We start from the raw sequence: 17,250 nt of genomic DNA, 5'->3' as shown, positions 1-17,250 counted from the left end.
TTAAATGCATGATCTTATTATGGAGGGGTTGCACACAACCTCATCCTGCACTACCATATCTCTGTTTTCGTCTCATTCTAGCTCATACCCCATGCTTCCTCTTAGGTTTTAACGGATGGAAAAAGAAAAGCTGTTTTAAAAATGCTTACTTCTAAATGAAAGTTAAATAGTGTTGAATTGTGTTTCTTTTCACTGTTATTTCTCTGTTGTTTTCTCTTTTTCCAGCCTTTTGAATGAAATTATAAAAGTAAATAATTAAGTAAATTCATAAATAACCCAGGACAAAATAGGTAAGGCTCACTCAGCTTCTGCCACCAAGTGCCCTGGCCTGACCCAGTTCTTTGAAATCATACCCTGACCCAGCACTTCACACTTAGTTTTATCTCCTTCAACAGTTGTGTTTCTGGTTCTTGACCCTTCTTTGCTACGGGCTGCCTGGTAATGTTTCTCCTGTAGGTGCTGTCGTTATGATGACATTATGTCACATGACAACTTGGATACCATGCCTTTTGGCTTTTGTCAAGAGAGTCAAAAAAGTTAGTAAGGAAGGTGAGATAGATCTCCAAGAAATACGACATGAATGGAATCTTTCTTGTCTCCCCACCTTGCGTCAGTTACTTCATCTGGGTTGTGTGTTACATTCTTTAGAAGTGGAACACACTGGGCAGTTGCAGAGCCATGTGGACAGATCCCTAGCTCCACAAGGAACACCCCTGTTTTTGGCCCTTCATAATGGGATGGTTGATGGCACCATCCACTGGCACCATCTAGAGCTAGTCTTTTTTAAGCCAAGCACGCTTTCAGCATGGGTGTTGGCTTACTCCCCAGAACTTGCTCACCAGGCCATCTTCCTGGTTAGATGACATGGATACAGTTGTGTGGGTGGCATATTGTTTACCAGTCAGCCCAATGATAGCTTCATTAGAAACCTGCTATGGGAAGGAGGGACGTTAAATGGGAAGCATTTCCAGGGAGATACTTTGTCCACTTCTAATTCCAGGAGTGGACAGAGGGGTCCAAATTTTGTCTACCTAGGATGGCCAAGTAAGAAACAGGACCTTGAAAACTCTCTACATATGAGACCCAGAAACACCATCCAGGGAGTAGGGTCTAGGGCTTCCTAATGGGCTCAGTTTGAGAATGCCCTTCCCTCTCTAGTCTGCAATGCACCTTAGCATAAAAGGTCCTGAGAAGTCCTCAAGTACCGAGAACTGTTTCCTCAGACTGACTGGAAATTAGGACAACAATGTGGGCAGCCCCGCTATGAGTGAAACGCTGTCTCTCTTTTTGAGTCCCACCTACTTCTTTGCATGTTTGGCTCTGTCAGAAAGGATCATCCACTCTGGGAGGCTTTGATCCTAGAGCCTGTCAGGCTTGTCATCTGGTTTTGTTTTAAAGGATTTTAAGTAATCCCTATAGCCAACATGGGACTGAACTCACAACCCTGAGATCAAGAGTTGTATCAAGTGTACAAGCACTGTACGGACTCACCGGACGCCCCAGGGTCGTTTCCTGTTAAAAAGCCTACTGTTATTAACTGAAGGATAAAGATAGTCCTTCATTTTCTCTAAAGTCCAAACATGAAAAAATGGGCTTAAAAAACCAAGGATGATGAAAATGTGTCAAACTAGACAGAGGTGGTGGTCTTACAGTGATGTGATTGGACTAAATACCACTGCATTGTTCATGTTAAAATGGTTAATTTTATACTATGTGAATTCCACCTCATTAAAAAAAAAATGCAAACAGAACTATTTTCTGTGTGAAGCACTCCTAACAGTTGGAACAGGAGACGGGTGATCCTGGAACCTACTGGTTGGATGGGGAGGGGGAGGGTTTGACCAGTCCTCTCCTTTAGCCAAAGAACTCTGCAAATTTGTGAAGGCACTGGTTTCTTTTCTTTTTTTTTTTTTTTAAGATTTTATTCCACTTTTAAAAAAATATTGCTTTTTATTATTTATTTTTAATATTTTATTTATTTATTCATGAGAGACACACAGAGAGAGAGAGGCAGAGACACAGGCAGAGGGAGAAGCAGGCTCCATGCAGGAAGCCCGATGTGGGACTCTATCCCAGAATTCCAGGATCATGCCCTGGGCCAAAGGCAGAGGCTCAACCGCTGAGCTACCCAGGCGTCCCAGATTCCACTCTTTTAAGGGAAATGAGATGTACAGCTCCCCATTTTGACGGTGGTGTGGCTGGTCTAGTGTGAGGGAGTCAAGTGCTCCATGGCTGGCATAAGGCAGGCAGGGCCAGGACCCACAGAACTGTGGACCTCAGTAAAGGTTCTGACCTTCAGGCTAAATGGGATGGGAAGTCATCGACAGGGTTTTAAGCAGTTGGAGGAGTAGGACATGAATGCAGTGTTGAGTGAAGTACAAGAGGGAATGCAAGCTAGGAGGAACCTTCTGCAGGAAGGAGACCCGGCTCAAGGCGCATGGTGCTGTTGGGGAAAGGCTGCTAGAATGGAAATGGGAACTTGATATGAGGATCGGCACTAGGACAAAATGAACCCAATCTTAAATTTTCTAAATCTGCAGTAACTGCTAGCAGTACTAGTTATGGTTTTCCTTATTTGAGCACATTATCTCCATCCGGGAAGATTTTGAGTGTTGGTGAGGAAATGTTCAACTGGTGAGGCTGTGAACTTGATGGTCCAAAGCAAAGTGGAAGTACATGACACACCTGTTTTTAATCCTTAAGGCTTTTTTTCTTCTTCTTTTTTTTTTTTTTAAACATTTTACATATTTGAGGAAGAAGGAGAGCACAGAGGGAAAAGCAGACTCCTCATTGAGCAGGGAACCCAATGCAGGGCTCTGTTCCAGGAGCTGTACACAAACACTTAACTGAGCCACCCAGAACTTCTGGTCACTTAGGTAAAACATCTTCACAGTAGTCTTAATATTACATTGACCAAGGCTTGTCCAGCTCCAGGATTCTATAGAAATGCATTTGTTTTAAATTCCTAGAATCCCATGGAATCATTCAGAGCTGGAAGGAGTTTTAAGTCTTGTCCACTCCCCTGTTTTTGGAGCTAAGGAAATAGGTTCGTTCACCTTGCCCAAGATCACATGAGCCTCCTAACAAGTTTGGATTTGTTCCAGAGAGCTCAAAATAATCCAGGCAGACCCTTCTACTTAACTTGAGCCTTGTTTTCATCTGTAAAATGGGGTAACACCTTTGTAGGATGGTTGCAAGGATTAAGATTCACACAAGGCTCTGGTTTAGTCCTAGCCTTCTGTCCTAAGTGCATAATGAGGGTCAGCTATCGTTGGGTACAGGGGCAAGATGGATCTTAGCATACCAAAGGCCCAGGTGCACAGGACTGTGTTAAACTCCACAAGAGTACAAGTGGGCACTGGGAGACTAAACTGAATTTTAGTTTGGACTCATGGAAAGAGCCATGCTGTAGGATGTGGGGAGATTTCCATACACATTAATCTTCCACAGTAAAAGCAGAGAAATTGCTTCTGGAACTGTCTAAGCACGTGGGTAGGCACACAACCTCTACCACCGTTTAGAAAGGACAACTTACAGGAGAGAAGAAGGCCACAGATAGGCTTTAGCCTGCTGCCACAACCATCGGGAGAAGACAAGACTTGTGCCCCTTGGCTTCTCCCAGGGCCCCTGGGTGGCTATAGGAGGCAAAGATCAACACACAGAAAAAAGTCTAAGCTCTTTCCTATTAAGGTCTACAGAGAAGCTGGAAAGCAGGCCTGAGTGTGTACCAGAGTTCCCTGGCTTGACTGCGGTTCTTCCCTACCACACATAATTGTGTAAAAGGTAGCTTACTGGAGGATTGCTAATGTATTTCTACCTTGAGAAGAAACCAAGAAAGTCTTGTGCTTTCTGCTAGATCACTTAAGGCAGAAGTAGACAAATCTAACCCGAAACCACACAAGCGGTGCCGGTACTTTATTGTATCTTTCCTCCTGTTAAAGAAGAGCAGAGCTCTGAGAACTCACCCCGCTGTGGGGTGGGGGTGCTGGGAGCCTATGGGAGGTGGAAGGCATTGCCCAGCTGTGGTCTGTATGGCACCCGGGAGGCCCTGGTGCTGGCACCACTCCATGCTCACAGAACGCTTCTTGATCGGCCACACCTGAAGCACGACTAGGGGGTGAAACCTGTATAGTGAACCCTCAGTTTTGTCCCCAAAGCGTAGCCACCATGCCCACCCTCTGAGCCCGAACAGAAAGGGTTGCTGGACACCCAGGTTTTATTTCCACTTTATTGCTCAAGCACAGAACTTGAGGTAAGCCCAGACCTTCAGCAACGTGCAGAGAAGAGGCTGAGGGGGTTGGGGACACAACCTGGCTGAGAAGAGAAACTGATCCAAAGGGAAATACTGGTGGGGGGACAGGAGGTGGTCGTCGGGACACCAGAAGACATCTTAGCCATACCATCTGAGGGGAGGATGGCAGCAGAGAACAGTTCACGGGCACAGCAGTGGTTCTTCCCATGCCCCTAGCACCCACATGGAGGCCACATGTTTAGGAATGGACCAGGAGGAGGAAAGGATGAAAATGGCTGCCTAGGAGGCTCCCTCTCCACCTTGGTTTCCCATCAGACCTCGAGTAGCATCCCTACCACTCACTCCCTTCTACCATTTGGAAAATGGACATAGCAAACAAAGAAGCAAAATAAATTAACATTCTGATGAGTGTGCGTGTGGATGGACATTCATTCACATGTAATGGGGGAAGAGGGAAGGGAAGAGGGGGTGACACCACCTGAAATGATTCCCCCAGCCTACTCCTTTCCCCTTTCCCCCAAAGCCACCATCTAACCAGATAGAAAAATAAAGGTCTAATTCACTCAAAATTCTTCAGTTTTTACAAAACTAACAGGGTGGAGGAGGGGAGGGAGCAGGGGAGGCAGGCAGCCGCAGGAATAGGGCTGGGCAGAGGCTATGCTTCCGTCTCCACCTGAGGTTGGCTCCCTGCCACATCATTCTTCTGCTCATCCTTCATCTCTGTGTCAGCATGATGGTTTCCCGCAGCTACTGCTGCCTTGGCCTGGGAGAAAGGAGGAGAGTAGGGGGATGAGTTCCAGTTCTCATCGGGCCCAGGCCTCAGATGAGAAAGAGGACTTGTGCTCCATGTCCCTACTCCACTTGCCTGCACTGAGCTGATGGCAGTGACTAGCAATAGTGACCTGCCACACTGACACCGTGTCAGGTCTGTACCACAGACTCCTATCCTCTTTGTCCCTCAAGTTAAAAAAAAAAAGATACACACTAGTTTCTAACAGAATTACACTGACACAGCAAACTCCCTCTCTAGGTATGTCCTAAGATACACATAAGTATACATTTTCAAGATCACTTGGTGCAATACTACGTAAAACTGTACTCGTCCAAAATGGTAATGACTCCCACACGGGGCTCCTGATCACTCTACCGCTAGTCCAAACTGAGATCTTTTAAGTGCAAAATAATACCGTGGATTTCTGGAGACTCGGTCTGAAAAATAAATGTGATTTAAAAAAAAATAGTATGTTACAGTATTTATACCTTGAGTCAACTAAATATTAAAATTAATCTCCCCTGTTTCCGTTCACTTTTCTAGCACGCTACTAGAAAACTGCAAATCACTATACAGGTTGCATTATTCTTCTATTCACCAGTACTGGTTTGGAACACTGGAAGGTTAACAGGGACTGGGAAAAACAGTAGCCTGTATGCCTATGAGGGAACACCATAGGCTCAGTGAAGAATGTGAAGGCAGTTTATGCTGATATAATCCTGTAGGCAGGATATGAACAAAGCATAATGTACAAAACCGGTAGAACGTGTTGCCTTTTATTAGGGAAAAGGAAGAAACCGTAACTGGTCTACTTGTCAGATAATTTACTGGAATTCCAGTAAATTATTTCCAGATAATATACTGCAGTCCTCTAAACGTTGGTCTTACCCAGTTGCTCCTCGGTGGTAGGAGACTTCACGTTCTTTCATGTGGTTTAAATATAACTATGTAAAACTCTATTACCTGTTTCAACATAGGCTTTTATTTTTTTTTAATTAAGATTTTTTATTTATTTACTCATAGAGACAGAGACAGAGAGAGAGAGGCAGAGACACAGGCGGAGGGAGAAGCAGGCTCCATGCAAGGAGCCTGACGTGGGATTCGATCCCGGATCTCCAGGATCACACCCCAGGCTGCAGGCGGCACTAAACCGCTGCGCCACAGGGGGGCTGCCCTCAACATAGGCTTTTAAACCTAAGTTTTAAAAAGGCAAAAAGAATGGAGGTTGGGAAGCACACAGAGGACAATCGCTCCCAAGCTCTGAGGCCTGGGGGGGTGGTTTTCAGCCCTGATCATAGAGGCAGGGTGGCCCTCACAACAGGGGTCTTGCTGAGGAGTGTTCATGTTCTTGCTCTAGGGACAAGGGCAACGTCTGGTTTCCAGGAGTGGCACACATGACCACAGGCCAGGAGCCGCAGTGGCTGGGGCAGGCCCAGGGCTGGGGCAGGGCTTTTCTTCTGTCTCTCCCACCCATTCCCTGTCCCAAACCTTACCTTGCTCTCCTCCTCAGCCAGCCTCTCAAACATGTTGGCATACAGCTTCTTCTCCCTCGCAAGCTGCTTGCGGATCCGCTGCTGGCACACAGCCAGCTGGGCCTTGGCAGCTTTGTTGCTGGGATAGAGCTGCAGGACCTTCTGGAAGTCAGCCCGTGCCAAGTCAAAGTCATTCACCGCCAGGTGGGCCTCTCCACGGCGGAAGAGGCCCTTCTCATTGTTGCTGTCCAGTTCTAGGGCCTAAGGACACAGAGAGGAAGCAAGAGCAAGACCTCAGCCCCTTGGCCTGTCTGGTCGGACTGGGTTTCAGAGGAGCCCTCAGTAGAACACAACCTGCTAGCTCCACCCCAGGAAGGGGGGAGGGGTAGTCTTCAGGCATTAAAGGGAAAAGACCAAGGTCTAGGAAAGAACCCCAGTTAGTCCATGACGCAGAGAGAAAACAGGGCTTTCGATGAAAGACCATGCCAACACTTCCATTCTCTCGAGTATAAAGCAACTACTGAAGAGGCACGGGCTAGGGACTAGGGCAAAGGAAACGCCGTAGCAATCTTTCCCCTCCTCTGACTCCAGAGCACTAAAGCCAAGGGGCTTGATTCTCGAAGCCCTTGCCCCAGGCCTTTCATCTCAGGGCTCCCACTGGTCCACCTGCTACCCTACTCCTGCCCCAATCCTGAGGCCAAGTTTCAGACCAGCTGGCAGCTCACACAACCTAGCCCGTGAATGCTGCTCCCATGCCTTTCCATGGGCCTCACCTTGTTACAGCTCTCAACGGCAGCTGAGAAGGCCTGCAGTTTCAGATGACACATGGCCAGGTTGAGGTGGGAGGCCAGCCGGAGGGCCTGTGCCTTCTGTGCGTCCTCGTTAGAGAAACTTGACTCATATTCCAGCCAGGATATGATCTTCTTGTACTGTAGTAAAGCTTGCTTGTACTTGCCTTCCTAGAAAGGGAGGGGAGCTCAGGCACCAGGAGGACACTCTGCAGATAAGAGGACCAGGGAGTCCTGCCTCCCCCTTCCCCTGCCAGACCAGCTAGCTCAGATATACTAGGTGCTGACTGCAGGTGTGCCCAGTCCTCTCCCTGGCAGAAAATGAGTTTTCTAGTCATTGGGGAAGGCTAGGCCCAGAAGAGCCCTCCTGGGGAGCGTCCTCAGGGCCCCAGACGCTGGCTCACCTTGAAGTACACGGTGCCTCTCTCTTTCACTATGGTGCTCTGTTCCAACTTCTCCTCTGAGTTCATCTCCCAAGACTCCTTGGCCTGCCGTACCCCCAAGGGAGACATAGACTCGTCAACTACCCCAAAGCCATGTCCCGGGACCCAACTCCTAGACAGACAAGACCCTGAGCAAACTCACCTTCTCAAAGCTCTTGAGGTGTATTTCGTATTTCAGCTCAGCATTTGGTGGGATCTGGAACTTCTCCTTCCCAACACTGCCAAAAGCATAGCTGGGGGGCGGGGGGCAGGGGGGAGAGAAGGGTCACTGCAGCCACACTCAATTTGCTCCCAGCTGAAAAGGCTTCCTGTCTGTTTCCTGCGAAGCACCTCCCTGTCCCTTGAGACTTGGTTCAAATGTTTCCTGTTTGGCAGAATCTTTCCTGACCTCTTCACACAATTAGCTGGTCTCATAGCATCTCCCATATCATTCTAACTCATACTAACGGTGGAACAGTCACTAACTTACTAATTACTAAATCTCACTGAATGAATCACTAGAAGGCAGGGCTAATCTCTCTGAATATCCAGGAATCTTCAGTACTGCTCCTGGCACATAATAGGTGTGTTTCAACAAGCATCATTAATGATGGAGTATTGCTTAACAGGAGACAAAGATTTTGTGTTGGTAGAGGAGGCAATGTAGAGGAGCCATGAGTGAAAACATTAGGTTTTGATTCAAATGTAGACAATTATGACCACGCTCCTAAATACCAAGGGAATCACATTTGCTGTGCCAAGAGTCACAGGGACCTCTAGTGAGGCTGTGGGGTTGGTGAACACACGCAGAGGAAGAGCTACAAGGGGCTGGTTACACAACTCACTGTGGACATGTCCAATCCTGACCTTGGATCACGCACCTGCTCTACTAAGTGCCCACTCCTCACCTGGGCTTGAGGTACACAATGGAATGTTCTCCTTTTTCCATGCGCTGAATGGCTTTCTCCAGCCCACAAGGCAGGTCCAGGCTCTCTCCCTCGCCAACCTCAAAGCGGAGCTCCCGCTGGTCAAACATCTGGTCCTTGTAGTACCCTTCCAGTGCAACTGGCAGAGAGAAGAGGCAATGTGCCAGGGATGTGAGCAGGCAAGAGACTGAGGAAGGATGCCACCAGCCTCCCTCCACGACCTCCTCACTTCCTGCCCTCAAGGTGCCCTTGTCGTGTTCTGAGCTGGAAGGATGTTGAGAAGATATGGTCTAATCCCTCGTTTCTCAGATGAGATACTAGGATCAGAAAAGGAAGGGACTTGCCCAGAGCCCCAAGTACCAGAATCTGAACCGAAACCCCAGACTGCTATCTCACCATCCACGATAGCACCCTCGTTGGGCCTGGCATAGCCTTCGCCCCGAGTCCGTATTCTCCGGATGATCCCGCCATCTTCTTCTTCTGTCAGGTCCTCTCCCCTGAACTCGAACAATTCCACCTGTGGGATGAGACGCAAGGTGACACAACTCCTTTCAGCACTAACTCATCAGCGGTGAGCTGCAGTTTTTCTCTTTCCAGAAGAGTCCCTGGTAACTGCCAGACCAGGCCCGACCACAAGGGCAGCAAACCAAGAGTGGACAAAGCGGCACTTCTGCTAAGTTCTGGTCTCAACTTTGGTAGAGGTGGGCCGGTCAAGCAGATCTGGTTGACCTCAGCTCCACACAGGGAGGACATGTTCCAGCCCGCTGAGAAAGCCAAGCTGGTAGGCAGTGGAAATGACCCAACATCTTTCAGCATGTCTCCCGAACATTCTCCAAGCATCCACTAATGAGGGCTCAGCCATTGTCAGACTGAATGGTGTGAAGTCCCCCGTCTCAGGGAAGGCTCCCATCGCCATGGCCCACGGGGAGATCTCTCTCCTCCTTTGATCTGTAAAGTACTGATGTTCTATACTGTCATCTATCGCTATATAGATTCTAACCCCCAGAGCCCTTTCAGTGGAATTATAACCTCTCTGGGCATTGTTCCAGAAATAAAACATGCCTCAACCCTTACCCTACTTCAAGTCTGAGGACGAATTTGTGGCCACCTCTTTCCCCCCAAAATCTCCATTAGTGGCTATGCTCTGGCAGCAGCAGGCTATGTGCACAGCAGAGCCAGCTGCCCTCTCCAGGGCTCTTCCTCCCCTAAGGCCAGGCCCTTAGCCTTGGCTACATTGTCTCCAAGCGGCAGGAAGCCCTGGAGGGCAGCCAGGCCCTGGGCTGAGAGAAGGCTGGCTCTCTGCCTTGCTCTCTGTGCCTGGACACTCACCTCAAACACAAGCGTGGCATTGGGGGGGATTTTTGGAGGGCTGCCTGCCGAACCGTAGGCATATTCTGGTTTGCAGGTGATGTGGCACACTTCTCCCACCTTCATGGTTCCTACAGCAATGTCCCAAGCCTTAATGACCTCCCCTGTAGGCACAGAAAGCAAACAGGTCCTCCTTGGCAGGGAGCTGACCCAGGGCTCAGACAGTAGCTCCAGAGACCTTTAGGACACTATGCCCACACGGAAGCTACACACTCTTTAGAAACGAGACCAAGGAGGTAGAAAACCTGGTTGCAACAAGCACTGTCAGGCCCCAGATCTCTTTTAAGATATTACTCAAGTCTGGAACAAAGTCGTTTAAGAAACCAAGGAATCTACCCCTGAAGAGGAACTGAGGTGTCCAAAGGTGATTAGGGAAGGTGAGAGAGAGATAGAAAGAGATATCAACACGGTTCCAGGAGAGGAGAAGAAAAAACGAGTTTAATGAGAGAATTTCATGGACTGAACAAACCATTCCTCTTTACGCTTCTGAAAGTATGGTTTCTGCTTGTGACAGCTTACACTCTCCGCAGAGCTGACGCTACCAACCCACTAACCGTGCCTACCTTTGCCCAGGTCAAAGGAGAATTTGTCCTTGCGGTCCAGACTGGAGTCAAACTTGGTGCCATCTAACAGCCAGCCAGTGTAGTGGACAAAGACTCGGTCCCCAATCATGGGCATCTCCGTGCCTGTGCCCTCTCGCTTGATGACCTGGGAGGAAGGCAGAGAAGGTGAGTACTGGGAAAGCTTGCTGGCTTTCCCAGGGCATGGGGGCTGAATGAGGCACTTAAACTGCCCACACAGACTCTGATGCAAACATAGAGGGACCCTTCTGTCACACTGTAAGCAAAAGGACTAAACCTCCCATGATTGTGACATTAAGTCTGGCTAGAAGCCAGCTGACACCCTGCCTCCATCTTTCTTGAGGTGCAATAGGACTTGGGATCCTGGAGTCCCGGGATCGACTCCCACGTCAGGCTCCCTGCATGAAGCCTGCTTCTCCCTCTGCCTATGTCTCTACCCCTCTCTGTGTCTCTCATGAATGAATTAAAAAAAAAAAAATCTTGGAAAAGAAAACCAAAAACCTCAAGACAGGGATGCCTGGGTGGCTCAGTGGTTGAGCATCTGTCTTAGGCTCAGGTCATGATCCTAGGATCCTAGGATCAAGTCCTGAATCAAGCTCCCTGCAGGGAGCCTGCTTCTCCCTCTGCCTATGTCTCTGCCACCTCTCTATTTTTCATGAATAAATAAACAAAATCTGTTAAAAAAAGAGAGAGAGAGAGAGAGAGAGAAGAAAACTCAAAACAGAAACCCGGAGTTCAAGTTTTTGCTCTATGATCTTGTGTAAGTCAAGCTTTCTAGACTTTATTTGTAAACTAGTGATAATAATCCCTATCAGGATTGGAGAATTAAACTGGTAAAAAACTGAAGATTATTATCAGTAGAAAACAGAGAAGCATTTACGCTAGGTTTCCTCATTCTTCCTAGACGCTGGTGGTCATCATATCAGGGTCTGGTTTGTGGACAGAAATAGAATAATGGACAGGATCGCAGAAGTCCAAAAGAGGCTGTGAAAATACCAGGTCACCGATGAGCACAGGGGCACTGAGACTCAGGACAGGAGCATTCACTTGACTGGGAAGCAAGTGAAGTGTTTTGAGGACTAGAGCCTTTCTCAGGAAGATCTGCTTCTCTTCTTTAGCATTTATATAAGGGGACAAGGAGACTCCATGGATCACCTGGAAGGCATGTGGTTATTACCTTCTAAGGGAAAGCCTGCATAACAGAATGGGCAGAAGCCTTGAAGAGTACAAAAGGGAGGGAGTGGAAGAGCAAAGGGCAAAGGACCCTTCTGGGAATAATAACCTTGTAGAAACCATCAGGACGCTGGAGAGAGAAGAGGAAGCCACATGCTCACCGGAGAACAGCTTAAGATTCCGAGATCTGGGCAAAACCAGGACCGTTTCTGGACCAGTCTATGGGTTCCCTGAGGTCTCTAGCTTTGCCCAGGTCTCTCTCGCTCTCTCTCACGCAACTAAGCAGTAGGAAGCCAGGATGAAAAGAAACACTGCATGAGGAGGAGGCATGAAATCCAGCCTGGGATTTCGCCATCCTGTGCTCCACAGAACCTGCTCTGAAGCACCATCAAGTCGTCCTGACCCAGGTCAAGATGCCCTGCCCCCGAGGCCCGGCCCCCTCCCTCCGCGGCCCCGCGGCTCCCAGCAGAGCACGTCCTCCCGGCCCGCAGCCCGGCCGCAGCCGGCCGGCTCACGAGGGGGAGGGGAACTACAGGTCCCGGCATGCCGCGCTCGCCGGCTTTCCCGGGGCCGGGGAGGGGGGAAGGGCCAGCATGGCTGGGCCGGTGACGGTGACGGTGACGGTGACCTCGCTGGGTCCCAGCCTCTGGGAAGGGGGACGCCGGGGGGACGGAGGGCGCCACCGGCTCTGTTGCCGCCAGGCCCCGGGCCGGGCCAGGTGGCAGCAGAACCTCTCGGCCAGGAAATGAGTCTGGTGACCGCTCCGGGTCCGAGCTCGTGTTTAACTGCCCGAGGCAGCCGAGACCTCGCAGCAGCGCCCGCGGAGGCGTCCAGGGGCCTCCCGGCTGCAGCTGGCGGCGGGCGGCGGGGCGGGGCGGCGGGGCTGGGGCGGCGGGGCTGCGGGCGGCGGGGCGGGGCGGCGGGCGGCGGGCGGAGCGGCGAGCGGCGTCGGGGCCGGCCCGGGCCCCCCGGAGGCCCCTCGCGTGCCACCCGGCGGCCCCGCCCCTCCCTCCGCGCTGCACCGCGCACGCCGGAGTTGGCGCTGCGGTCGGGGCCCGGACGCCGCAGGACGGCCGAGGGGGCCCCCGCGCACCCCCGCCGCCCAACAACGCAGCCCGGGCCGGGAGGGCGATGCAGGGGCCGCCGGCGCACGCCCGGCTCCCGACGCGCCCGGACGCTGCAGGGGCGCCGGGGGCTCCCCGGCTCGGCGGGAGGCCGCCCCGTACCTTCAGCACGCCTTCGTCCTGCTTGGGGCTGATATCCACCCCCTCGAGGGGAAGCGGCGCCGACTGCGCCGCGCTCTCGGCCGCCTTCATCTCCTCGGCGGTCATCGCCGCTCGGTGCGCCGTCTACTCCGGGAGCCGGGCCTGTCTGCTGGGGGGGGCGGGCGGGAGGGCGCTGGCGGCGGCCGCCCGGCTGCGCACCGGCCTAGGGCTCCAACACCGAGGGCTCCGGCGCGCTCGCGGCCCGCGGCGGGTTCGGCGCGGGAGCGGGAGTCGGCGGGTAATGAGCGGCCGCGGGGAGCGATTGGTGCCGCCCCGCCGCGGAGGGAGGGGCTGGGCGGCGCTGGGGCGGGCGCGAGGGGCGGAGGGGGCGGGGGCGGAGAACTTTCTGGAGACGGCGGCCGCCGAGCCAGTTCGGGCCCTGGTGCTCTGGGTGCTCGCGTGACTGTGTGCGGCTTGGGCTTTTTTCTCCCCCCCCCCCCCCCGTTCATTCCTCCCTGCGGCTGCCTGGCCTCCCTCTCCCCACGCTGGGGCCCTCGGACTGCGGGGTTTCCCCCGCTCACCCGCACCCCACCCCCACCCGAGCGCCCTTCCCTGGCCCTCCCCCGCCCGTTTCCCGGTCTAACCAGATTCTTCCAGATCCTTCTCGATCCCCCTGCATCACTCCCCGGCCGAGTGTGCCCGCCGCCCCAGATCCGCCCCGTCCGTTGCAGCCTGCGGCGTGCTGTGCCCCGACCCGCGCAGCCGGACGTGATCTCCCCGCACACGAGACGCGCATTTCTATAAAAGCCGGCGGCGGGCGCACGCGGCGCGGGCCCCGCACCTCTACACTCCGCGTATAGGCACTTAAAGGATCGGGGAGAGAGAAGGGAGGGGGATTCGGTGGGACGAAAGTGAGGGAAACGCGGTGACCCCAGTGCTCAGAATCGGGGAGAACACCCCTGAATTCCCCAGACCCGGGAACACGTGCCGCCTTTAGCTTAAAATGGTCGGAGCAGGATTTGCAAGAAATGACCCGCTGAGCTAAGGACTCTTTAAATGGGACGCATATTAAAGGGACCTTCCCCAGCTATGATAGGAGGACCCTTTAGGTTAATATTTAAAAATAGAAATTGTTTCAAGTCACGAAAACAGTCATTCCTTTTTACCAAAGACCCACGGCAATGAAAATTTTCTGCCTAATACTTGGTTTTCGAGTATCTACCGACTGCCTGTGAGTGCAGAGCAGCTGTGCGGCGAGTCAGAGCTCTGCAGCCCCTAGCTACCTGAATAGATAGATAGCCTTTGACAAAAAAGAATCATCTAGAGAGTGTCGATTTTGCTCAGCACTTAGCCCCAGTTTAACATAGTGCCTGGTGAGTGGAGTCAAATAGTTTTTGGCTGCATAACTTTGTATTCCAATAATAATCTTTTTTTGGGGTCCTCACTATATGCCTGGCACTCTGCTGTTGTATGCAAACTGTCGCGCTTAGGTACATAATTTACCCTGTTATGGATGAAATTGCAGCTCCACAAGGTAATTGGATCATTCGTTATAGCCCTGTCTGATGGAGTCTGACGGGAAGGGAATGAGGAAGAAATAAAACCATTTCCTCCAGCAATTTATAGCAGATGACTTGAGCCACAACTAAGAAGTGTCTCATTAGATGATTGGGGATACCCATTAGCTTTATGGGGGGATAAATCTATTTATTTCCTATGCGTCCCTCAGTAGGGTAGGAAGTAACACTGTGAAAGTTCTCCAAAACTCCAGGAGACAAGGGTGGTGGGTAAGGTGCTAGCTGGCTGGTTTGGCAGTTATCTTGGTGTTGGTTTATGCACTTGGCTACACCAACGTGTGGTAGTTTCTTTTCTTTTTTTGGTAGGATTTTTTTTATTGATTTTTTTTTTTTTTTTAGAACGGGGAGAGAATCTCAAGTGGACTCCAGGCCCCATTCCTGGGCTCAACCTCACTTGGAGATCATCACCTGAGCCAAAACCCAAGAGCCAGACATTTAACCAACTGAACCACCCAGGTGCCCCTGTGCTAGTTTCTTTTGATGCTAAGACCACAGGGTATTATCTGGAGGAATGAGTTGGGATGGAAAAGGAAAGTTCACCTTTAGAGGACTGCTTTTCTACATCTTTTTTATTACTCGCAGCAAATAGCATAAGTCTATATCTTTTAGTTTCTGTTAACACATAGTGCTGAAGATGCACCTGCCACTGAGAGTTGGGTCACCCATGTACTATTTTGATCTGAGGCAGGTTCTGGGGATGGTAACATTTGTCAATGAGAGGAGTTATGACAGGAAAGAGGGAACATGCGGCAAGTATCCAGCACAGTGCCCACCTTTGAGTGGGTGGTTTACAGAATGATGGTCATTACTCTAATGTGATAAGTGTAATGGCAGAGATAGGGGAAGAGTGGTCTATTAGAGAGGGGAATGATAGGGTGGAAGGGAAAGGGGAAGGATAGGAGGGAAAGGTTTCCAGTGAGAAAGTTCTGACTCTGTTCAGTGGATGAGTACAGGAGGGGCTGGGAGGTGGAAGGGAGAGAGGAGGGGGCAGTAGGCATTGGGTTCCTGAATTCTCAGACCAGAGAACCTTACTGTTCCTAGATTTTTTTACTATTTCTTTATATTCTTCTGATTGCAAAACTTACATATACTCAATGTAGAAAGTATGCAGATATTTTGTTCTTTCCCTCCCCTGACTTTTCCCATTTCCAGCTCATTGAAATCAGTATTCCCATTAAAGGTGTTTAACAATGTAATTATTTGCACTGGTATTACTCACTCATTCAAAATCCTTCCAAAATTTTCCCTTTCTGCTAGAAGAGAACATACTTTTTTTTTTTTTTTTTAAATCATCCACCTTATTCTGGAGATGACTCAAGCTGTGGTCAGAAGCTTTGTTATTGCCAAAATCAGCCTTCCTGTGCTCGTCTAGTTCACCTCTCTAATGCTAGGTGCATCCTTCAGACATGAAGACCCCATTGTCTTTATAGTTGCTATTTTCACCTTCTTACACTGCCAGTGCTCTTAAATGTTAAAAAAATATATATTTGTATCATTCAAAAGTATGTGAGATGAGTATGTAGGTGTTTGTACATGTACACATACACATAGTATGTCCCATACGAACATGATGAACCTTGGGAATATACCACCTAGCCTAAGGATTAGAACATTGCCAATGTGATGTGTGTCAAAAAATCAGGGGCGTCTGGATGGCTCAGTTGGTTAAGCAAATTGCCTTCACCTCAGGTCATGATCCCAGGGTCCTGGGATGGAGCCCCACATCAGGCTCCCTGCTCAGCGAGGAGTCTGCTTCTCCCCTTCCCTCTGATTGCCGTTCCCCCTGCTTGTACGCTCTGTCAGATAAATGAATAAAATCTTTTAAAAAATTTAACAGATGAGACACTTTGGTGGCTCAGTGGTTGAGCATCTGCCTTCAGCTCAGGGGATGATCCCAGGTCTAGGGATCAAGTCCCTCATCGGGCTTCCTGTGGGGAGCCTGCTTCTCCCGCTGTCTGTCTCTGCCTCTCTGTGTGTCTGTCATGAATAAGTAAATAAATAAAAATCTTAAAAAAAAAAGGTAATAGAAAACCCTACTAGGTATGTACCCAAAGAATACGAAAACACTAATTTGAAAGGATAGATGCACCCCTATGTTTATTGCAGCATTATTTTCAGGTCAAGTTATGGAAGTACCCGAGTGTCCACTGATAGACGAATGGATAAAGATGTGGTATATTCTTTTTTTTTAAGATTTTATTTATTTATTCATGAGAGACACAGAGAAAGAGGCAGAGACGTAGAGAAGCAGCCTCCCTGCAGAGAGCCTGATGTGGGACTCGATCCTAGGACTCTGGGATCACGCCCTGAGCCAAAGGCAGATGCTCAATCACTGAGCCACTCAGGTGCCCCAAGATGTGGTATATTCATACAATGGAATGTTACTCAGCCATAACAAAATGAAATCTTGTCATTTTTAACAACATGGATGGATCTAGAGAGTGTAATGCTAAGTGAGATAAGTCAGTCAGAGAAAGACAAATACCACATGATTTCACTCATATGTAGAATTTCAGAAACAAAACAAAGAAGAGACTTAACTCTAGAGAACAAATTGATGGTTACTAGAGGCGGGGATGGGTGGAAGATAGATGAACTAGGTAGAGGGGATTAAGAGTACGCTTATGATGAGCACTGAGTAACATACAGAATTGTTGAATCATTATATTGTGCACTTGGAACTAATAAAACACTAATATGATAGCTATACTGGA

The 17,250-nt window shown here is 50.0% G+C and overlaps 1 protein-coding gene across 1 annotated transcript; it reads right to left on the bottom strand.

Annotated features, from left to right (window-relative positions):
• Positions 1 to 4,210: 4,210 nt before the first annotated feature.
• Positions 4,211 to 13,269, bottom strand: FKBP4 (FKBP prolyl isomerase 4). The gene is made up of 10 exons (XM_055315430.1): positions 12,981 to 13,269; positions 10,564 to 10,708; positions 9,962 to 10,104; positions 9,029 to 9,149; positions 8,615 to 8,771; positions 7,870 to 7,960; positions 7,689 to 7,772; positions 7,270 to 7,455; positions 6,518 to 6,757; positions 4,211 to 5,015 (listed from the first exon to the last, which is right to left on the bottom strand). Exons 1-10 carry the CDS (start codon positions 13,083 to 13,085, stop codon positions 4,908 to 4,910), a joined length of 1,380 nt encoding a protein of 459 aa, XP_055171405.1. The 5' UTR covers positions 13,086 to 13,269; the 3' UTR covers positions 4,211 to 4,907.
• Positions 13,270 to 17,250: the final 3,981 nt, after the last annotated feature.

This window comes from Nyctereutes procyonoides, unplaced genomic scaffold, assembly GCF_905146905.1.
Source record: "Nyctereutes procyonoides isolate TBG_1078 unplaced genomic scaffold, NYPRO_anot_genome, whole genome shotgun sequence".
Classification (NCBI taxonomy): domain Eukaryota; kingdom Metazoa; phylum Chordata; class Mammalia; order Carnivora; family Canidae; genus Nyctereutes; species Nyctereutes procyonoides.
The sequence above is the reverse complement of the archived record's forward strand: the minus strand, read 5'-3'. Positions and strand labels throughout refer to the sequence as shown.